At 51.8% G+C, this 23,382-nt stretch overlaps 2 protein-coding genes and 1 long non-coding RNA gene across 9 annotated transcripts in view; 1 reads left to right on the top strand and 2 right to left on the bottom strand.

Annotated features, from left to right (window-relative positions):
• Positions 1-8,791, bottom strand: part of LOC102462110 (transcriptional activator MN1-like) — a 141,003-nt gene extending 132,212 nt beyond the window's left edge. For 4 of the 7 annotated variants that reach the window (XR_012898984.1, XM_075915704.1, XM_075915702.1 and 1 more), the window contains exon 1: positions 4,847-8,791. Coding sequence is in view for 5 of the 7 variants with exons in the window: in XM_075915704.1 (XP_075771819.1) it covers positions 4,847-8,054 (3,208 nt within the window). In the remaining 2 variants the exon portion in view is untranslated. The remainder of the gene's footprint in view (positions 1-4,846) is intronic. The other 3 variants (XR_012898985.1, XM_075915705.1, XM_075915706.1) reach the window with 2 other exon arrangements.
• A 206-nt stretch (positions 8,792-8,997) lies between these two features.
• On the top strand, positions 8,998-19,045 carry LOC142823925 (uncharacterized). Its single transcript, XR_012898986.1, has 3 exons — positions 8,998-9,183; positions 9,618-9,702; positions 18,207-19,045. It is a non-coding gene; the product is annotated as an uncharacterized LOC142823925 (long non-coding RNA).
• Positions 19,046-19,105: 60 nt separating this feature from the next.
• LOC142823916 (uncharacterized) lies at positions 19,106-21,564 on the bottom strand. The gene is made up of 2 exons (XM_075915685.1): positions 20,664-21,564; positions 19,106-19,666 (listed from the first exon to the last, which is right to left on the bottom strand). The coding sequence occupies exons 1-2, from the start codon at positions 21,238-21,240 to the stop codon at positions 19,152-19,154; spliced, it is 1,092 nt and encodes a 363-aa protein (XP_075771800.1). The 5' UTR covers positions 21,241-21,564; the 3' UTR covers positions 19,106-19,151.
• Between the last annotated feature and the right edge of the window lie 1,818 nt (positions 21,565-23,382).

Below are 23,382 nucleotides of genomic sequence, written 5' to 3'. Positions count from 1 at the left end.
AAAATTCCTTGTGGAAGTTTAAATACCCCTCCCTATCAAGCAAACAAAACAGCATCAGGAATCACATAGTTTCACTGCTGTAAAATAAGTTAAATCAATGTTAACTCATTTCCTATAGTCCTTATTACAGTACAAGTCAATTTCAAATCATATTGCTTTTAATGGTATTTCAACATTTGAAACACATGACAGGAAATTTGACAAATTCCATCTTAGTAAACACATTGATTCCCTTGGTAAAAACCTCTCAAATAATTCAGCATCTTATTAAAATAAAACCCACAAAAAAGTTATTGGGAGCTAAAAGAAAATCTGACAAGGACTAAAAGCCATATCTAGAAAGAATCTAAGTCTTTTGTCAATATTTTGAGGAAATGTACAGCTTTAAATAATTTGCTTGGTTAGCATTTTATCTCTGTTGGCTCGTTCCAAAGACAAGTTTATTACTGCTATGACATATTAAAGAAGCAAAGATCAGAAATTAAAAGTACTAAGCTGGACTTGGAAATGAAAATGGGCAACCACCAATGTAAGAGCCACAAAGGGTAACCACATCTATTTTCATTTCCCCTGATTAACACCAGTGTGGTTTTAGGTTGCATATTCTTGTGGTGCAAACATCAAGGGAAGGCATCAATATGGACCTTAGAAATTTCAATGGTGGGGGTGGGGAGGAACAAAAACCAAGAACTTAACTATTTGCCTCCCAGAATACACTAATCAAAACTCCTTCGGAGTAAAAAGTTTTCTTACTTTAGTCAAATTAGGTAAAATAAAACACACTCAATTCATCCTTGACTTTACAAGTGACCTTGGAATCTCTCTTCCTAATTACAGTTAGCTAAGGTTTTAAGAGTCATCAGTATTTCTACAGACACACTTTTAATGTTTCTCAGCACTAGCTCCTGGTTGGCTAGCACCAGGGGCAGATATACGGCAGGGCGAACGGGGCGGCCGCCCCGGGCCCCGTGCTTCAGAAAGCCCCGCGCATGCACCGTGGCACCACTGCGCATGCGCATGGCATCACTGCGCATGCGCCGTGGCAAAGGGGGGGCCCTGCAGAAGTATGCTGCCCGGGGCCCCGCAAAACCGTCATCTGCCCCTGGCTAGCACAGAGAAGGTATAAACTTCTATCAAGCTGTTTGGAAAATATTACCTCAAAGGTTATTTTAGTACAAACACCACAACACTGGAAATATTCCTAACTGAAGGGGATACCTTTAATAAAGATCATATCTTAATAGGATGAAACTTCCAAATCTATAAACACAAAATGTCAAACAAGCTGTATGTGTGTGTACACACATGTATTATCTTTTGCCATCTACCCTTAAATCACTACTCACACAGACACTGACAGACATGATAAACATTCATTCTAATACAACGAAAAAACTACAGTGCATCAGCAAAGAGCCTGTGCAGTCATTGCAACAATTATTCAGACGAGTTTTTTCTTCCACTAATGTGGGTATTAACTGAATAGTTAAGAGTTGCCCTTCTACAGACAGAAAATACTTCAGCTCCTGCAATCACAGTAGAACTAACTAATCTTAAAAACACAAAACCACACGCACTTTAGGTAACAGCCTCAAGGACATGGAATGCTGACTTGCTGAGGTAAAATTTCACCATATTTATAACCTTCAAAAGAAAACAATGCACATCACAATAGTTGTGTGTTATGTATAAAACAGAAGAGGTTCTTTCTGACCCCAGAGCTGAGTATAATTTTTTAAAAAAATCAAAATTTGTTAAGGAGGTTCAGCTATACTTCAGAAATATGAGTATTTTAACAGTATAACTAAATTAAATGCTACTAGACTATTTGTTGTTTTTAAAATTAAATGTGTTAGTAAACTTATAAACTTTCACACTATACTTCATTAAACACTACTAATGCTTGAATCTAAAATAGATATGTTTGAAATCTACAAATATTCTCTGTATATGCACAACTGGAAATACTTAGAAACCTACATTGTTTTAGGCACATTCCAGCTGACTAAAAATGGGTTGAACTTCAGTCACACGATACATAAATCCCCTTTCTTAAAACATGTCAGGATATGATTTAGTTAAAATATGCAATACTTCTTATTTTGTGACATAGGAAAGAACTCATCTATTTTGTCTCCTATCTATAGCTTTTGCCTCATTTGAAGAACTGACACATTTAAACCTTCCAAGGGGTAAAAATGGAAAGCTAAATGAATATATCTATCCAGTGTTCTACAGTTAGATCTTATTTTATGTTAAGAAGTTTAAGTACTAAAACTTATCCTTATATAGGAATACAAATAACCTAGATTTCCTTCCAGGAAAGCAAGCACAAGAGTGATGAGCTGTTCTTGTAATAATATTTATTATGACTATTGTTATATGAGAAGGAAAAATTATTTCCTTAGAAGTACTGGTGACTATCAAGCTACACCATTTTTAAGACATCTGAAACAAACAAAAAAGCCCACTACCACAGTCACATGTACATTTAAAAAACTTACAATATTAAGCCAAGCTACAACAAAAAATGCCCAAAAATATTTCACTTTGTTTTTTAATCCAATAAATTAAATATAAAAAATTGTTTCATTTTTCCCAATCTGCTTTTAGAGTGTGCATGCCTGACAAGGTAGAACTAACAGGAACTGTGATTTGTGCTAACTAGCTATTGATCCAGTCAGACCTAGATGTTATGTACAAGAAACAATAAAAGAGAAGGGGCCAGGAAGGATGTTATGTGCAACTCCATTTAAAAATGGAAAGAAGGGGCCCAAATAAACCAATTTATGGCCTTGCCTGGTCAAAGCATGGAGAATGCTGATGGACTTCCTAGAGTCTGCTGTGCATGCTAAGCACTCCAGCTTCAAATGAGAACCTCTAGTGCTGGGCATTAAACATGAACAAAGAGACAAACAGTGGGGGCTAGCATTCATGCACCAGAAAATGAAAGCTGGAAATCCCACCAGAACTGGAACTGGAAAGTTATACAGCGTTTTCCAACCATCCAAACTCCCTTTTCATAACACCTATCTTTACCTAAATTCCAAAGACAATAAAGGGTACTACCAAAAGCATCTCTTAAGAGGAGACAGTGAAAATAGATCTGAACCAGCCTAAGGTTAGCAAAATGAATCAACAAAACACGATATGTGTAGATGATATAAAATATACACGGATGTGCATAGAGTCAATTTTACATATAGTGAGGGAACGGTGTACACACATGGCTTAAATCAAGGACGATAGAAAAAATTGCTTAGCTAAAATTAAAATCTGAAATAATCTTTAAGGAGCTTTTATAACTGTTTTCCACCCATTTTTTCCATCTTAGAATAATAATGCTCTCTAGATAAGAAAGAAAACCAAGAATGAAAGCTAAATGGTTAACATCAAACATCTGTCAACAAAACATGTTTTATATTAACACTGAGTCTGATTTTATATTTTCTTTAATGTTAACAATGGTAGAAACTTCTTAGCTCAGCATCACATATTTAAAATATAAACAGAAAAATTGAAAGAGACTATGCAACACTGACACCAAACATTTTTGCTGGATTCACCAAAACCTGCATAAATACAGAAAATATGTAGATATTATATTAAAAAGTAAATATTGCCACAGCAGGAAGCTCTTATCTGTCAATGTATGTGTTTCTGTAAATTGAACTGAGAGCCCAACCTGAATGCTTACCATGTCTATTTAAACTCCCTGCTTACTTAATCCAGTATTAAAAGTTAGTCAAATTCACTCATGTTAACACAGAAGTTACATAGTTTAGAATACTGCCTAACTGAAATTAAAATTAACATGTTATGGGCACAAACTACTAGTTTAAAACCACCATCCTAAAAGCTGTAAAGATACCCATTATCTGTTTCTTCTACAGTAAAAAGTTCAATTTGTTTTAAGAAGCAGAGAGCCACTGTTCATTTAGCCAATGAAGGTCTAAGTGTGTAGGTTTATAGGGGAGGGGCCGTGTTTTGTTCCCAATCTGAGATGTGGATTCCTTTCACCCAAGCCCACAAAGGTTCCCTAAATCACTGATCACCTACCAGTAAACTCCCCTGTTAAATTGTGGACCAAACATATTTTCCTCTTTAGAGTTCACAGAGAAACAATTGTTCCTTTGTGTATGAAGAGATGCCTAACATAGTCTTGCAAAGCAACAATCCAAGCAAACTACTTCATCTCCTGGAAAAACTTAAAAAACAACAAATAGTCTAGCAGCACCTTAGAGACTAACAAAACATGTAGCTCTCATGGGCACAACCCACTTCTTGACCACAAAAGCTCATGAGCCCATCTAAATGTTTTGTTAGTCTCTAAGGTGCTACTAGACTATTTGTTGTTTTTTAAGTTTTTCCAGTTACAGACTAACTTGGCTACCCCTCCAATACTATCATTTCCTATTAGCCGGTCCCTATGCAAGAGACAGGCATTTATATAGGGGGTTGCAGACATACAGAGATGACAATCCTAACACCTCTTTACCAACCCTGATTAGATAATTACATTTCCATATTCAACAGTGCTTTGAGAAAGGATGGGTACCTAAAGCTTGTTTGTTTCAATTAGAAACTGATCTGCTCGGGATGGTTGAAAAACTGCAGAACAGGGCAGATGGCCCATCTGACTCAACCTTAAACACACCACCTAAGGAATTCTGCGGGTAGGAGGGAAACCCCCAAGTACCCCTTGCTCCCCTTCCATGACACTAAATCAATCAAATTGAGTTGCCTGTGCCGGGAGGGAGGTTCCCCCAGGAGTTAGGATTACACAAACCTTTTAAGAGAACAACCAACCTAAATTCACGCCAATGAAGGGATCAGAAAGAAATACCTTCTTCGCTGGGATTCTGGAGTTTTGACTTCTCCCACGGTGCCAGAGGTTTGTCCTCCTCTTGCCCCTCCATCAAGACCTTCTCGCTGGGCATGTACCAGGTGGAGTTATGCTCTGCCATCAGCGAGTCCAAGTCTATCGTGCTCATGGCCCCTTTGCTGGTTTCCGAGCAACAACTGTTCAAGTCGGCATCCCTGTTCTGGCTGGGGTACTCGGCCTTTTTGTTCTTCAGGCCCAGGGGCTTGTCCTCAGAGATGCTGAACTGCTGCCGCTGGAGCTGGATCTGCGCTTGCAGAATCTCTAGTGGGTGGATCTCGTCCTGGGCCGAGGTGCTGGTGCGCCCCTGCTCCAGGCCCGGTGTGCCAGGGTGAGCACACCCGCCACCACCCAGGAGACCGTAACTGTCCTGGGCCGGGGCCGAGGTGCCCAGCAGGCCTAGGGACAGGGGCTTCTGCCCGCCAAGCAGCGCAAGCTCTGCCCGCGGCAGCTTTGGGGAGCCGCTGTGCAGCGGGCTGCGCATAGGCTTGGCCAGGCCACTGTCGGAGCTGGAGGACACCTCGTCCTCATGGCCGTAGGCAGGGCTGGGCTCGTTGGGGAAGTCCCTGTGCGGGGAGCCGCTGTCCGACTTGCCAGCGCTCTGGATGCCGCTGTCCAGGGAGGCCAGGAGGTCGGGCTGCTCGACCAGCAGCAGCTCGGCGCCCTTGGCCCAGGAGGGGGAGGTCAGCGTCTTATCGTGTGGGGCACCGGGCGGGCCCGGGATGGCCACGCCGCCGCTCTCACCTGGCGGGAACTTGTTGAAGAAGCCGCCTGGGCTGGCATGCCCACTGTCCCGTTTCCGCCGCCCCCGCCCACTGGCCGCAGCCTTGCCTTCACCCAGCGCAGCCTCGGGTGCGTAGTTAGGGGAGAGGCTGGTCTCGGGCGGTGCTTTAGCAGCGGCTGTCCCACTAGAGAAGTCTGGGCTGGGCGTGGGGCCGTCAGGCTCGGGTGGGCCCAGCTTACGCTTGCCCTCTGGTGGGTTCTTCTTGCTGAAGGTGACGTGCAGGTTGGGTGCACCCAGGCTGGCGATCATGTTCTGGCAGGCGGTGGAGAGTGCGGCCAGGCAGCTCTGCTCGAACCCACTCTCCTTGGCCGGCTTAGCGAAGGAGCCCAGCGATAGTGTGCCCAGCTTGCTGGCTGCAGCACATGGCACCGGTGGGAAAGCACCAGGCGAGCCGCTTGCACCTGGCGCGGTGTGCGCCGGGGCTGGCCGGCCTGAGGTGCCCAAGGTGAAGTCTGCCTGCTCTCCCAGAGGGGGTGCAGTGAAATCGGCCGGCAGGCGGCGCTCAGCTGGAGTGCTGGGGGACTGTAGCGGGGCCAGGCCGGCGCCGAACGGGGCGTGCACTCTTGGCACGTGTCCGTCCCCAGCTAGCCTCAGCACACCAAGGGCTGGCCGGAAGAGCAGGCCGGAGCCAGTCTGCGGCAGGCTCATGTCATGCGGGCTGGGGTTGGCAGGCAGGCCTGGCCCAGCCAGGCGGCGCGGTAGCACCTCTCCCGGCGAGGGCGGGCTGGGAAACCAGCCGTTGTCCTGGGTCAGGTGTGCAGCCTGCGTCTTGAAGTTGGGCCCGTGGCTCCCGCTCTCGCGCTCGCAGGCCGCCTGTGTCATGTTCCCAACAGGGCCCGCGGGCACCAGCTGCTGCAGGTCAGACCTCAGTCTCTGCTGCTGGGTGCGGGAAGCCATTTGCTTGATCATCAGGGCTGCGTTTTGGCGCTGCTGCTGCAGGGCCTGTGGGTCGAGGCCTGGGTGCTGGAGTTGGAGCCCCACTGTGAAGCTCTCGAGCCCTGGGGGCGTGAACTCCCCAGGCAGGCCGGGGTAAGCGGAAGGTGAGAGGTGGCTGTCCATGCCCGCGGGGTGCAGACTGCTATTCCAAGACGTGCACCTCTCCACGGCCGGGTTACTGGGGAAGTCAAACCGAGGCCGCTTGGCCACGCTCATGTAAGGGGCATCGAAGTGTTGCAGTCTTTGATTTGGTGGCTGTTGTGGCGGAGGGGGCTGCATATTAAACACGGGGTCGGTGTATGGATGCATATTCCTATTCTCCAGTCTGTGAATAGGGTATTCAAACTGTGCATGCTGGTTCTGCATTATTGGCCCATTGTCCTGCAAGTTGGGGTTGGGAGTATTGGCGTCTGTTTGCTGTTGCCTAGGAGTTGCTGGCAGACAGGAGTTTTGTCTGGCCAATAAACCTGTCTGTTGCTGCTGTTGCATTAAAGGATGTCTGGCATTAACACCAGGCTCCATGCCCACAGACATCTTACGAGCACCTCCAAACCTTTCAAAGAACACACCATGTTGCTGCTGCGGGTGAACTTTGGACATCCCCACCGTGCCTGGTGCTCTGGGCAAAACAGATGTGCCAGGGAAAGTGCCGCCCCCAGGAGCCTGTCTGCCAGCCCCATAGTGAGGAAGCTGCCCGTCTGACTCGGAAGGAGAAAACACTGGCAGATCAAAGTGTCCTGAAGGGCCATCGCTGGGGTAATTGTATTCCAAAGAATCGACGCCTCCCTGGGTGGGAAGCCTCCTCTGCTCCAGGCTATGGGAATCCGAGGAGCTAGAGGCTGGAAGTCCATGGAAGGAGGCAGCCTGGTTGGGAGACTGGTCCAGGGGGAGGCAGGGTGCTGGCACGGCATGGTTGGAGCCGCCGGAGTTATGGTGCTGGAAATCGGGCATGTTACCTGATCTCTGCTGTCCAAAACCTTCACCTCCTTGGTTCTCGGCCATATGTTCATATCCCTTGGCAAACGCTTGCTGGCTACCCATGTTATTGTTGTAACTCATCGACCGGCCTCCATGCAAGCAGGAGGTGCTGGGATCTGACCCAAAGTTGCCGCTGAAGTGGGGGTGATGCTGGTGATGGGTGTCGGGGTGATTGTGGTAAGGCTGCTGGTTGCCGAAAATGCCATGAACAGGGTGAGCCTGCATCCCCCTGGCGTGCAGATCCGAGTGTCCCCGGGCATGGAAGCCGTATGCTTCCCCAGCCAGGTTCATGTTCATGCCCAGGAGGGGAGGCTCGCCCAGGGCGCTGATGGCCGGGTCCGCGGGGCCGCCGGAGTGGAAGGCTGGCGCTTTGAAGTGGGAACTCATGCTCAGGCTGGTCTGGCCAAAGTTTCTCCCTCCTTGCCCGGCGCTTCTGCTGATGATCTGCGGCTCAATCTGCTCCAGCCCAAACATGCTTCCGGGGGTCAGTAGGACATGGCACCCCCGTGCCCCGGTGCGCGACTCGGGCCGGCTCTCCCAGGAGCGCTCTCGGAAGCGCAGCCAGCGACAGCCCCACAGTGAAAGCCGGTGGGCAGCGTCCCTTCACCAGGCAGCGGCGGGGCGAGTCGGGGTCCCCAGAGAGCTGTCCCCGCGCTCACATCTTGCGGGGCAGGTGGCCGCGCTTGGGACGCTGCGCAGAGGTGCGCTGGGGTGGGGAGGACACACGGGCAACAAGCAAAGTTCACAACAATGAAACCTCCCCGAGTCCGAGCCTCCGGCCCACGCGGCCCGGGCCCTGCAAGCGACCGCGGCACTTACACCTGGCGCGGTGGCCGGCTCTCCCCGACCTTCGCAGCTCATCGGCGCCTGTCTCCGGGAGCTCCGCTCCGCATTGCTGGGCTGCAGGGGCGCCAGAAGCGGGGCTCAGCCTCTGCTTCTTCGTTCGTCTCGGGCAGCGGCCAGCCCTACACGGTTCCTGGCGGCTCTGAGTGCCAAACGCACGGGGTCTGGTCTCCACGCCTTGATGCGCTCGGGGCTGGCTGTTCTGAGGCTTTCCCCGCCCGAATGGCAGGTCCCATAGGCTCGGGGCAGTGCTGGCTCCCCGCTTCCCTGTGCAGGCGTGTCCTGTCGGCTGTGGGCAATGCAGGGTGCCCGGCTCGGGGCGCTGCAGGGTCTCCCCTCTCCCGCTCCTTCTCTCACGCAGAGCTGGAGAAACAGCAACAAGTTTTGCATTTCAACAATGGATTTCAGCTATTAGGACTGCACCAATGAGCGGGATGCATGCTCCGGGGCGGGGCTCCCACTTAAGGTGGCTTCTTTCTCACTGTGGCTCCGCAACCCTGGATCCGGGCTCTGCTTGCGCTTGGGTGCCCAGCACCTACCTGCCTATCTGTTTTACCCCTGCCAACTCAACTAATGATGGCCCGAAAGAGGCTCCTTTGTTAGCGCCTGGTCACTCGCACGCAGCGCTGTGACATGTAATGCTGCCGCCCAGCGCAGCGGTGCGCGGGTGTCAATGCCCTGTTCGCACAGACCCCACACATCTTAGGCGCTGGGTGCGAGTGTATCTGTCAGGGTGACGTGCTCGGTGTTTCAGTGAATGGTAAGTTTTCCGGGCGAGGCTAAACTCCCCCTACGCGCCCCAATAATTGTTCCCGTTTCCCATCTCATTTCTCTATCCAGCTGGTGCGGGGCGCCAGGTAGCTTCCCTAAATATGATTAAAAAGGCGCCTGCCTCCCTTCTCCCCACTTTTATTTTTCACACTTTGCAATGAACGAGGACGAGCGAGTGTGTGTGCACGGCGGGCAAGGGGCGGGGCGGAGGGGCGGTTATTGATCGTTGCTGTTCTCGGGGACCCGGGCTGGGGGGCCACAGAAATCGTCGTGAGCATTAAAATCAGCCGGCAAAGCCCAGCTCGGTGTTCTAGTTACGTCTTGATTCCCACAGTGGCTTCCAGCCTTGCGCGACGTGCTAGCGTATCTAAGCAAGATTTCTGTTGTAATGTTGATTGTGTTTTTTATTATTCTCATTCAAAGTAATGGCCAGACAGCCAAACTTCCTTAAGAGATCAATTAGTCTAGAGAGGCTAAGGAGAGGACTTGGGTTCGGATACCAAAATCAGTAAGTGTAATTTAATATCTGCTTTGCTCTTTATGAAATATTTATCCCAATAATCTTAGTTAAAATGTTTAGCTCTTTATGCTCTCCACTGGGGCCTGCAATTAGAAGTTTGTAAAAAGATGGACAGCTTTGGAATCAAGTAATCAAAGGAGATCTTGGCAACAGAATAACATTAAAGCTCATGAACAATTATGCTTGCTAACATTTAAATATACATAAAATATTTAGAAACTGCATTTAAACGTGTTTACAGTCAGTGTAGGTCCTGTGTATTCCAATGTTTTCTAAACTGTGCATTAAATAAATGTTATACAGAAATTATTTTCAAACCACATCTCTTTCCATGTAGACTAGAACCAAACAGACAAGCTTATGAACTGGGTGGTAGAAGTTATCCAGTTCGCCCCATCAGACCCTGTCCCTTAGAGCTGAATGATACTGAGTCCAAAGGCTTTAAAATATTGGGAGAAACATTTGCCATGTTGGAGATACCTTGGCAAACGGGGGCACGTAGGCCACAGCCTTTGTAAAGGAAAATACTTTTTAAAAAATCCAAGGATTTAAAAATAAATGACAACTACAAGGCAATTCAGGTGTTCGCATCTCATAGATGTCAATAGATTTTTTTTAAATGAAAATTACTACTACCAAAAAAAGAGATCTATAAATAAGCAGCCAAGAAGAAGTATTTGTATATGACAGTGGAGTTTTAAAAGGATTTTCTGCAGGATCAGGATGCTGGGCTGTGATTAAATATTGATTTTGTGTAATTAGTTTTCATGTGAACTATCCTCCTTGCTGATGGCTTAGAGATTTCAGAACTAGAAAAGAAATGGAATTGGACATGGAAATTATTACTTAGCAAAGTGACGGGGGGGAAGGATAGATGGGGAAGGCCTGGGGTGTGTAGTTTATTTTCTGCCCAGCACCTGGTACAAAATAAGTACAGACTGACATTAATACAAAGGAACAAAAGGAAATCTTACCAATTCCAGAGGAAATACTGACAAAAGAAAATGCCAGCTCCCCAGACCAGCAGCCACACATTCTAGCCCAGTTTAAAACTCTACAGGAAAAAAACTCAGCATTTTAGACAAAGCTTTTCTATTTTAATACAGGTGGAGAGTCTAGTCTTATTCCACACAGCTTCGTGGGGTACATAGGAATGTCCAAGCACTGGGTTTCAGTCAGTAGCTGCCCTATATCCCACATCAGCATGCACCTTACATTGTTTTTCAAAAACACCCTTTCTTAGCAACCCACCGAACCCAGCTCATTCATGGAAAGGCACATGATCCTTTTTTTTTTCCTTTTTACTTTCTGCAACACCCCCGCCCCCATTTCTAACCCTAATTATAGGGCAAGTCTTGTATTCAAAGTCAGCTCAGGCTAAACTGTGTCTTCAGGTGTGTGTGTAAAAGAGGGACTGTGCATCTCTCTCTCTCTCTCTCTCTCTCTCAATGTCTGGATGAGACTGACTTTCTCAGGGAGTGAGTGGTGAAGGTTTGTGTTACTACTGCAAGCACAGGCTGGTTTATTTCAAACAGACACATTGCCCCCTAGCGCACAGATGCATACAAATCCCAACCTGAGCGTGGGAGCAAAGAAACACATCCTTCAGGAGAAAGGACATGAATGAAAAACAGATTGCTCATTATTTTCAACCCTCTCCTGCTAGATTTTTCTTCCTATACATGGTAAAGTACTTATATTAATTGTGCTATTTCTGCTTGAGTGATAAACAATTCAATCAGTTGTAGGGGTGCTCAAAGCAGCTCCTCTAAGAGAGTTCCACAATATACATTCTCAGTCTCCTCCTGATTGCAAATGCCAACAGTGAGAGGGAGCAAAACTCTTGAATCCCCTTTATTTTTGAAACTATAAATAGATTGATGCCATTCTACCCCTATGGGATGAAATGCCAACATAGTACTGATCTCATCTGTGCACACTACAATTTCCGAGCAACAGAGCCAGGGGGAAGCCGAAGGTTGCATTCTGATTGCACTGAGTTACAATTTTCAATGCATTTGAACATTACATAGGCAGCTGGTGGGTTTTTTGTGCCCGGTCACTGAGAGTATGTTTACACAGCAGCATTATTTCAGAATAACTGATATTATTCCAAAATAACATACTGCACGTTGACACTACAAGCCTTTATTTCAAAATACTGTCAAGCTGGAGGACTTCTTACTCTGACTCCTGTAACCCTCATTTCATGAGGAGTAAGGGAAGTTGAAGGAAGAGTGTTCTTCCTTCAACTTCCTGCTGTGTAGACAGCACCAAAATTTGTGGAATTTCCATCTGTGGAGATATTTAAGAGTAGGTTAGATAAATGTCTATCAGGGATGGTCTAGACAGTATTTGGTCCTGCCACGAGGGCAGGGGACTGGACTCGATGACCTCTCGAGGTCCCTTCCAGTTCTAGTATTCTATGAAAAGCTGAGTTAAGCTTGGTAATTGACGTAGCTGAAGTCACATAGCTTAATTTGACTTTAGCCCTGCTGTGTAGATGTACCCCTAGAGACTAACATTTTATTAGGGCATTAGCTTTAACAGGCACCCAGAGGGAGGGGAACAGAACCTGGTCTCTCTGCTTACCAAGCTGGGTTCAAAACATTGCACCAAGGAAGGGAAATGGCCAAGTGTTAAAGGCCCATGGAGAGTGTGAGGTGCTAGTGCCCTAGGAGAGCACAGCGCGGACCTCCCACAGAAAGGCTTTGTGCACAATCACTTCTTGGGGCCACCCACTCACCTGCTCCCACCCACAGCTACCTGCACATGGAGCCCTGCCCCCTTTCCATTTCCTTTGGCTGCCCAATGGGGAAGGGGGCTGGGCCCCACCCTAGCAGGTCAATGAGATGAGGGGGACCCTGCCACTGCACAGGTTCCAGCAGGGGTAGCAGCATTAACTGCTCCTAAGAGCACAAGTAACAAGAGCCAAGGGGCCCAGCCAGAGACACCCCTCCTGAGAACCAGCCCTGGAAATTGGACAGGGACAGCTAGAGTATGTCTACACTAGCCCCCTAGTTCGAACTAGGGAGGCTAATGTAGGCATTCGAACTTGCTAATGAAGCCCACGATTTAAATAGCCCAGGCTTTATTTGCATGTTCCTGTCCGGGCGCCATTTTTAAATCCCCTTAGTCCGAACTAACTGTCCGCGGCTACACACAGCAGTTAAGCATTAATTCGAACTAAGTCCTTACTTCGAGTTAATTGTTACACCTCATTCCACGAGGTGTAACAGTTAATTCAAACTAAGTCCTTTGTTTGAGTTAACGTTTGACTGCTGCGTGTAGCCGCGGACAGTTAGTCCAGACTCAGGGGATTTAAAAATGGCGACCGGACAGGAACATGCAAATAAAGCCTGGGATATTTAAATCGTGGGCTTCATTAGCAAGTTCGAATGCCTACATTAGCCTCCCTAGTTCGAACTAGGGGGCTAGTGTAGACATACCCAGGAAGAGTTACGCGTTTGGGTCACCATGCTTAGCAACAAGGGACCTCTTGTCCTCTTCAAGGGTGAGAGCTTCAGGGGCCAGCAAAGCAGCAGCAAGTAACCCAGGGGCCTCCACACTGGTGACCCTGTGCCCCCCTGCTGACCCTGGCCTGCCTGTGCCACAGGTGTGAACCCAGCTGGTGTGTGCCACTGTCAGTGCTCCAGTAATGCTCAGAGTAGGCACTCCCAGTAGGACAGCCAGGCCCTGCTGAAATGGCACAAGAGCTGTCCCTCCCTGTTGAGGGGAGATCACGGGGGTGCTTGTTCATAGCAAGTATACACCTTCCTACTGCAGTTTGGCATCAGAATTAACACTAATAAAAAAAGGCCTGAAGAAGAACTCTGTCTAAGCTCCAAAGCTTGTCCCTCTCACAGACACGGGGGGGGGGGGGGTGTCCCATCAAAGATATTCCCTTACCCCCAGTTGTCTCTCTAATGGATAGGGAAGCTGTTACATGCCAGATGAGAGGTAGATTAAGGCTTCTCTTTGGGGATCCAAGTGTGGAAAAGCTGTCTCTTTCGCAAGTTGCACAGAGGTTAGTCAATCACCCCCTAAATTATTGTGTTTATTATCTTTATGAGAACCAAAGTTAAGGTTAAGTGATAATCCAAAACTTAAATGAATTGTAAAACATGCCCTTATAGCTAAGTGCAGTGGATTATTTTAGTTGATGAATGACTTTTATAAAGCTGTTACCTAGTACGTGGATATGACTTGGCAAACATCAAAGTTTTGTTTCAGATCTGCAAGAATCTGTATTTGCACTTATGTCTGAAGTTTCAGCAAGATTTAGGCATTTCTGTAACATAACCTGAAGCAAAAAAATGTTGAACAAAAATATTAGTGAAAGAGAAGGATTCCCTTAAGAATATAACAGCCAAACTGGCTCAAACCAGAGGTCCATATAGCCCACTTTCTCTGACTGGCTAGTGTCAGGTGTTGCAGAAGGAATGAGAAGAACAGGGAAAGATTTGAGTGCTGTATCCCTTGTCCTCCAGTCCCAGCTTCTGGCAGTCAGAGGTTTAGGGACACCTGGACATGGAGCTGCACCCTGGCCATCTTGGCTAACCATCTGTGACATAGTAGGGACTGTATTTATTCTTGAAGTCACTGTATTCACTCTGGTTTTGTATTCACTCTGTTTGCTTTGTTATGTTATGTGTGATTCTACTGTCCTGTGCCATTCTGGAGTGACTCTGTGTGGGTGTGTGTGCCTCAGTTTCACTGAAGCAAAATGCAGGACAATGTAGCACTTTAAAGACTAACAAGATGGGTTATTAGATGATGAGCTTTCGTGGGCCAGAGGAAGTGATCAGCTGTTTGTCGGCTCAGCGCAGCAGCCATTTAAATTTAAATGAAGCGGCGATTATTTAAATTGCGGCTTCATTTCCCTTTGCCGATCAGCCTAATCTACATGGCTCCATTGATGGAGCCATGTAGTTTAGACACACCCTGAGAGTCACATCTGGCTGCGGATGGGGTGCAGGGCCTGGTGACTCCCCCACACTCCATGACACCGTTGTTGTTAGTTAAGTTGATGGTCTATCTTTTTAACTCAGTTATGGCTTCAACTTTCACAACATCCCCTGCCAACAAATTCCACAGGCTGTGTGTTCCATGAAGTACTTCTCTTTGTTTTAAATCTGTTCCCTATTCATGTCATTAGGTGAACCTTAGTTCTTGTGGTATATAAAGGGGTAAGTAACACTTCCCTAGTCACCTAGTCAGTTTCTCCACACCAGTCATGATTTTAGGGTATGTCTACACTACAGAGCTAATTCGAACTAACTTAATTCGAATTAGTTAATTCGAACTAAGCTAATTCGAACTAATGCATCTAGACCTAAAAACTAGTTCGAATTAGCGTTTTGCTGATTTGAAACCGCATGTCCACATTGAGTGGACCCTGAATCGAATGTAAGGCTGGCCGGAACCAGTGCCCCTTAGTGACGGACTTAGAGCGTGGAGCTGCTGCCTCAGGCTAGCTGAGGTCTGTGCTTAAAGGGACCCAACCCCCACCCCGGACAGACAGTTCTCAGGTTTCTCTGCTTGCTGGTCTACCTCACTGAGGGACAGCAAAGCATTTGTGTCTCAGAGTGCTCTGCTTGCCCTCACCCGGGGTACCACGGCACTCTGCAACATGGAACCAGACCTGTCCCCGGGGACTCTGCTGCATCTCGTGGACACGTTGCCAGCAGCCTGGCTGCACTGTCTGCAGGCTGCCATCCAGGAGGACCATCGAGGGGATGTCAGGATCCAGGGGGCCCTGCGGGAGAGCTTCCACCCTGAGGAGCGCTAACAGTCTCCCCAGTCTGCCCCACTGGGGGCTTGTGCCCCATTCCTCCCTCTCGTCCTTCCACTTACCCTTCACTAGCCCCCCCCTTACCCTTCGCTAGCCGCCCCCCTTCCTGATGTCAAATGAAAGACACGTATTTTCAAAAATAACAAATCTCTTTATTCTACACAACTGGGGAGGGGGAATGAAACTGTGGGGAGACAGGGGAAAGGAGGCGGGAGAGGGTAGGAGAGAGGGTGGGAGAGGGGAGGGGGAAAACCTGGGAGGAGGGAGCTGGAAGGGGGAGGAAGGGGAGGAAGGGAAGGGAAAGCTCAGGTTTTGGGGTCCTACTGGCTCTCCCGTCTCGCAGCACTGCGGGTGCGGGGGCATCGGGGGGGAGTGGGTGTGGAGGGTGGGGCAGGGGGACGGGAGGTGTGGAGGAAGGGGGAGGGGGAGCAGGGGTGGGAGGAGACCATGCCCCTTTAAGGGCTCCGGGACCAAGACGAAGCAGAGTCCCATGGGGCAGCAAGCAGAGAAACTTGAGAACTGTCTGTCCGAGATGGGGGGCAGGGTCCCTTTAAGCACAGCCCTCGGCTAGCCTGAGACAGCAGCCCCACACACTAAGTCCTAATCTGATGCCCTGCCGGCACTGCTTCCGGCCAGCCTTAACCTCGGTTCAGGGTCCACTCAATGTGGACATGCTAGTTCGAATTAGCAAAATGCTAATTCAAACTAGTTTTTAGGTCTAGATGCACTAGTTTGAATTAGCTTAGTTCGAATTAACTAATTTGAATTAAGTTAGTTCAAATTAGTGCTGTAGTGTAGACATACCCTCATATAAGCAGGAGCCATCCCAGTCTTTTTAATCTCTTCTTGCCTGGAAGCAGTTCCATACCTGTAGTCATTTTTATGACTCTTCTTCTGCACCTTTTCCAATTCCACTATACGTTTTTTGACAGAAGGTGACTAGACCTGCATGCAGTATTCAAGATGTGGATGTACCATAGATTTATATCATGGCATTCTGAAATATTCTGGTTTATGATCTTTCCCTTTCCTGATGGTTCCTAACATTCTGGCCACCTTTTTGACTGCAGCTGCACATTGAGCAGCTCTTTGCAGCGAACAATCCACAATGACTTGTGACAGCCTGCTGGCTAAGCCAGAGCTCTGTCACTACAGCCCAACTGAAAAGGCCAAATGGAAGCCAGCTGAGCAAGCCCAGGCCTGATGGGCTAATGGAAGCAGCTGTGGGCCTCATTAGCCAGAGGGCTAGATAAAACAGCCAGACAGGAAGTGAAAGGAGAGGAGCCAGAGAGTGGCTGTGTGTGTGCATGCACGTTCCCGCCCCCCCCCCCCCCCCATCCCCCCTGCGGAAAATACAGTAGAAAATAGTAGCTGAGTTTGTTCCTGGAAAACCCTAAGCTCTGTAAATAGAAGGTGGTGGGAGGTTGGCACAAGCAATAAAAAGACATGGGTGACTGCACAAGAGAGGGTCTCCTGGTGATTTGTGGCTGAAGAAGGGGTCCCAGGGCAAGGACCTTGCCACATGTGGGCTGCGTCTAGACTGGCATGATTTTGAGCAAAAACTTTTAACAGAAAAGTTTTTCCGTTAAAAGTATTTCCGCAAAAGCGCATCTAGATCGGTCCCAGAGTTATCGTTATAACGATGCGCTTTTGCGCAAAAGCGTGTCTACATTGGCGGGACGCTTTTGCGCAAAAGCAGAAGCCCGGAACCATCTTGAAGAGGGCAAAAGGGCACGAGCCCTTTCCAGGGGCGGGGCTGGAGCTCCTTTGAGACACGTGCTTAAAGGGATCTCCCTGGACAGCCGTTTCTCTCCTGCTGTGAGCTATAGGACCTCTTGCAGGGACTGACAGCCATAGCAGTTCTACTTGTTGTTGCCCTCTGACTTTTTGGACACCACTGCCTTGTGTCTTTTAGTGCCTTTGCCTGCTTTTTTTTCATCTTGCTTGTTTTGTCTGCCATGGAGCCAGGGGTGGCCTTGTGCCTCCTCTGGCCCCTTCTGGCCATTTTCGAGTGCCTGCAGCTGCTGCTCCAGGTTGCTGTGCGCCTCGTCCAGGACCTCGAAGAGCAGGTCGCTTTGCACTCCCTCACCAGGGAGGCCATGGCGTCCCTGTGGCATCCCCACCCCAGGGTGGAGAGGCCACTGTGGAGACTGGACACCAGTATGGACTGGTGGGACCGGCTGGTCCTGGGGCAATGGGACGACCAGCAATGGCTCCGGAACTTCCGCATGCGTTCCTGGAGCTGTGTGCCTGGCTCGCCCCTGCGCTCCAGAGAGCCACCACCCGGCTGCGGGCGCCCATCCCCGTTGAGAAGAGGGTCGCCATCGCGCTCTGGAAGCTGGCCACCCCGGACAGCTACCGCTCGGTGGCACACCAGTTCAGGGTGGGCAGATCCACCGTCGGTGTCATCGTCATGGAGGTAAGTCCCAGGGGGAGTTGGGGGGGGGGGGGGGGGTAGGCTGCTGCACTCCATGCCCAGGGGCAGGCAAGACTCCAGGCTGGGTCACCCAGGGCTTTGGGCTGTCCCTCCCTTGCACAGGCCTGCTGGAGGGGGGGGGGGCATGGGGCGAGGGGGTCCTGGTGTGTGTGTGTGTGTGTGTGAGCGCAGAGGGCATCATGGGGGGGGGGGCCAAGGGAGCGCACACTCACCCTGCCTTATGTGATGTGTTCCCCTGTGTTTCTCTGCACCCTTCTGCAGGTCGTCCATGCCATCAACGACGTCCTGCTCCCAAGAGTCATCCGCCTGCGCAACATGGACGCTACTCTGGCCGGCTTTGCTGCCCTGGGGTTCCCCAACTGCGGGGGAGCCCTGGATGCAACCCACATCCCCGTCCAGGCCCCGGAGCATCGAGCAGCCCATTTCACGAACAGGAAGGGGGGGGTACTGCTCCATTGTTCTCCAGGCCCTCGTGAACCACCATGGCCACTTCCTGGACATCTACGGAGGCTGGTCCAGCCGGGCACACGACACCCGCATCCTCCGCAACTCCGGACTCTTTCACAGGCTGGACGCAGGCACTTACTTCCCCTGGCGGGAGTTGACTGTCGGGGATGTGCCTATGCCCATCTGCGTCATCGGGGACGCGGCCTACCCCCTGCTGCCCTGGCTAATGCAGCCCTACACGGGGCAGCTGGACCAGAACCGGGCCCGGTTCAACAACCGCCTCAACCGGGCCCGAAATCAGGTGGAGCTCGCCTTCGGACGCTTAAAAGCCCACTTCCGCTGTTTGCTCGCCCGTCTCGAGATGGGTGAGCGGAATGCAACAGAAGTAGTGGCCGCGTGCTCCACAATCTCGTGGAGCGGAGGGGGGAGGCCTTCCTCCCTGCATGGATGGCAGGCGAGGGCCAGGCCTTCGAACAGCCCCACACAGCTGCCGTCCACCAGGCGCGCCAGGATGGGGTGCGCATCCGAGAGGCCCTGACGGACATGTTCTCCCAGGCCCCATAGTAGGGTCACCTTGGTCTCCCTTGACAACTCCCTCCCATCTCCTACCCTTCACCCTCCCCTCCCCTCCCCTTACCTCCCAATAAACACCAAACACAGGTTTTTTTTAATACAAACTTGTAACTATTTATTTACAATGGGGAGAGGGGAGATCTAGGATGGGAGGGGGAGGAGACCTTGAACTGGGAGTGGGAGGAGCTACTCCTGGGAGGGGTGGCCCCTGTGAGCGCTCCTGCGGGGGCGGACCTGCACATGGGGGGCAGGCCGCATCGGGGCAGGCAGCACGGGGAGGTGGGCAGGAGGGGCAGGAGCAGGAGCAGGAGGGGCAGGAGGGGCCATTGCAGGAGGGGCAGGAGCAGGGGCAGGAGGGGCCATTGCAGGAGGGGCGAGGGGCAGTGCTAGGGGAGGGCTGGTGGGGGCGTGGGGCAAGGCGATGCCATAGTGGACGGCATGGCCAATGCGGGCGGTGAGGGTTGCGATGGAATCCGCCATGCGGACGCACTGGGGCTGGAAGGCGCCCCAGGCCTCCTGGTGCCACTGCAGGTCCACCTCCACGCGCCGAGTGCTGGCTGCCTCGACGCGCTCGACGGCCTGCACATGGCGCTGAAGGAGCTGGTCCTGGTGGCGGAGCCGCTGCCTCGGTGGTTGGGCGGCTGGGGGTGCCGCTGCCGCTGCTGCAGGGCTGGAGGGTCCCCGGCTTGTGCTTGGTCCCGCTGCAGGGAAGAGAAGAAAGGATGGGTCAGGCAGGCAGGCCGGCCACTGTCCCCACACCTCATACCCTCCACCCCTGAGCCCAGGTGACCCCACAGTAGTGTGGCTTGGGCCCACTCAGTTACCCCCCTGCCCCCCGTCTTGTATGTTTGCAAGGAGGACCGCCCCGGAGTAGGGTCCTCCTCCAGTATTGTAAGCACCGGTCTGTGTCCTGGCCCCGTGGGGGGCGGGAGGGTGCTTGTGTTGTGTTCACCTGTGGAACTCCCTGCTGGTGGAGGCTGTGAGGCTTTGGGCTAATCACTGGTGTTTGACAGGGAGCGAGATGCATCCCTACACAGTGCCTGGGAGCACATCTGGCAGACGTGGTCTGGGCTCTCAGATCCCCATCGCGTGGGATGCCTCCTGGACAGAACCAGGGGTGACTGGGGAGTGTCCCATCCTTGCAGCAAAACTCAGGTGGCCTTAGGGGTGGCCCAAGCGCTCCCCCCCCCCCCACTCCCGCTAGCCCTCACACACGTAGCCCAGGGACATGTGCGGCCGCAGTGGGGACTTCCCTCGGGGAGCCAGCCAAGGCACCGGGAGCAGGCGAGGGGCTCGGTGGGGGCCACGCTCACAGGGCTGTGACGCTGCGGTTTTCCCAGGAGCAGCGGACTGTGCCTCACAGCCAGGCATGGGACAGTGTTGCCGTTCTGCGTGCTGCACCCTTGCGGAGGTGCGGGCTCTGGGCTGAGTCCCTGGGGCCCTGGCTGGTTCCAGCCGGCATCCACCCTTCCCCCTGGTCCTGCCGCATGTGTGTGAGCAGCACGGTCCCAGGCGTGCCCTGCAGCTGCCTGCCGCGGCCACGTGCCGCTCGGTCACCAGGCTACACGTGCTGCTTGCTGCCTAATGCTACACAGCGTGCAGCTCACGCGGCCTGAGTGACATGTTCTCCCCCTCCCCCCTCCGGGCGCCTGGCTCCCCCCCCCCCCCACCCTTGTGAGTGCAAAGTGCAACACTCACCGGTGGATCCTTCCTCGGCCTCCAAGGATGCGCGGGAGATGTCGGGGCTGCCAGAGGGGGCCTGCAGGGTGGCAGTGCTGGCCTCATCCTCCGACCTGCTGCTGCTGTCTCCTTCCCCTGTCTCGGTGGTCCTGGTGACGGGGGGGGGCGCATGCTGCTGTCGATGGGGACCTGCGGGGCTTGTGGGGCTGGCTGGCCCAGGATGGCGTGGAGCCGGTTGTAGTGGGGGCAGGTGTTGGCTCCTGTCCCCTGGCCCTCGCTGGCCCTCACGTAGCCCAGGCGCAGCTCCTTTACTTTCGCCCGGACTTGCTCGAGGGTCTGGGCTGGATGGCCCTGCTGGGCGAGCGCCTGGGCCATGCGGGCAAAGATCTCGGCGTTGCGGCGCCAGGACCGGGTGTCGTGGAGGGCCTCCTCCTCCTGCCACAAGTCTAGCAGTGCCTCCAGCTCCCCCGAGGACCAGGATGGGGCCCTTCTTTTTCGGCCCCTTGGGGCCTCCTGTGCTGGGGGTGCAGGTGGTTGCTCCCCCCCGGAGCTGCCATCCTGCTCTGGGTGGCGTTGGGGACAGCAGGGGCCGCATGGCACAGTTCTGGCCAGAGGTCCCAGAAGGGCTTCTGCCTCTTGGCCTCTGCAGGCTGCGTCTGCCTTTAAGGTGTCTCGGGTTACCAGGAAGTCCGGGAGCTGCTTGCAGCTACGGAGCCTCCAAACGGCCACTAGGGCTTTTTTCTGTTTAGCCTGCTTTTGCGCAAAATGTCTTAGCTGCCTGTCTACACTGGCCCTCTTGCGCAAAATCATTTCTGCAAGAGGGCTTTTTCCTGAACGGGAGCGTCAAAGTATTTGCGCAAGAAGCACTGATTTCGGACAGTAGAACGTCAGTGTTCTTGCGCAAAATCAAGCAGCCAGTGTAGACAGGCAGCAAGTTTTTGCACAAAAGCAGGTGCTTTTGCGCAAAATCTTGCCAGTCTAGATGCACCCATGGTGTCAGCAGTGGGATCCAGTGCCAGTGAATGTGGTTGGCAGCCCAGAGATGGAGGAGACCCTGCAGTGGCACATCAAGCAGCAAGAACAGGTTCAGCAGGCCCTGCAAAGCTTCCAGCAGTCCCACCAGGTGAAGAGACAGGCCTTGCTAACCTTGGCAGGCAGAGCAGCAGCAAAGCCTGCAGGACTTTATTAAGGAGCAGAGCAAAGTGCAGCAACTCCTGCAACAAGTGGTGAGTCCCGGGGGAGGGGAGGGTACCTGACCACCAGGCCTGGGACTCTGTAAAATGGGGCCAGCAGATGACCTGGATGCTCTTTTGGGGACGTTTCAGCGGGTAGCCATGGGTGCTGGATGGGAGAGGGCTACCTGGGCCCTGCGTCTGGCTCCCTACCCAGCAGGAGAAGCTCAAGCGGCCCACATGGCCTTGGGAGATGATCAAGCTCATAACTATGAGGCAATGAGAGCAACCATCTTGGACCAGGTGGGTCTGTCCACAGAGAAGTACCGGCAGAAGTTTCAGTCAGCTTGATGAATAGCAGCAGTTAGGCAGGGTATAGGAAGTGAGACTGCCCAGACAGTATGGAGTGTGGGTACATGGGGTTCTGTGGATTGACTCAGGAAGGAGGACCTGACGAGGCAGAGTCTGCCCACTGTCCCGATACAGGTGGGGAGAGGCCCTGCGTGGGTTAATGTGCTCCGTGTCAGCCCACTCACTAGTGTGGAAGGGGCTGGTAGGGCCACACTGGATAGTCCCTGGAGCACAGGTGATGCTAGAATGCATCCGTGGGGACAAGAGGTCCTACCCAGTAGCCCAGGTGCTGCTGGAGGTGCGGGGCAGATTCCAGTGGAAGCGGGTGGGGGTAGTGGACTGGATACCATGTCCAGTGGTGATAGGTCAGGACTGGGACTGGCCTGACGGGTGGGGGAGAACCTCAGGGAAAAGCGAGAATTCACCCTCCCCCCCCCACCCAAGGAAGACAGAAGTGTAGCCATCAGTGCTACAGGTGTGGGGAACTAGGGCATGTAGCAGGGTGGTGTCCTAACCCCATGAGGACAGACAGGTGGGAAGCGTGTCTGGGAGTAATGGGTTGCCCTAGCCCCTCCCAAGGAGAAGAGGTGAAATTGGATCGCTCCCCAGAGCAGCCCCCAGAAAAGGAGACATCAACCCCAGATGGAGAGATGAGGGAAACTGAGGCACAGATGGTACCGCAAGAAGGGGGTGGGAACCTGACCCCCCAGTGCAGGTGGAAGCAGTATCAGAGGAAGGGCCCCAATGGGGGGGGGGGGTGTTTTGTGTGAGGACCTGAGGGCAAGGGCTGAATTTTATTGCCAAGGCCCCTACCACTGTAATTTTTGCAGGGAGAGAACAAAGGAGCCTCCCGAAGAAGCCCCGAGAGAGTGCTTGGGCACAAGTGGGAATTTGCCCTGAAGGGACCCCCTTAGCAAGGACCAGAGTGGTCCAGGGAGGGTGGAACCCCAGAACAGGGTCCCCAAGGATTGCCCAGCCAGGAGTGAGGGACCACCCCACAAGGAATGCAAGACAAACGGGGGCAAGCCACCCCCAGGGGCAGAGAGTTTTAAGGACTGGCAGGCTGCTGTATGCACTCAGCTGCAGGAGGCGCTGAGGCGTTAGAGTAGGGGCCCCCCCAGAGAGGGCCGGGACAGGTCCGAACCTGGCAGTTCATAAAGGGGAGGCATGTGACAGCCTGCTGGCTAAGCCAGAGCTCTGCCACTACAACCTGG

This window comes from Pelodiscus sinensis, unplaced genomic scaffold (genome assembly GCF_049634645.1).
Source record: "Pelodiscus sinensis isolate JC-2024 unplaced genomic scaffold, ASM4963464v1 ctg38, whole genome shotgun sequence".
NCBI lineage: Eukaryota > Metazoa > Chordata > Testudines > Trionychidae > Pelodiscus > Pelodiscus sinensis.
The sequence above is the reverse complement of the archived record's forward strand: the minus strand, read 5'-3'. Positions and strand labels throughout refer to the sequence as shown.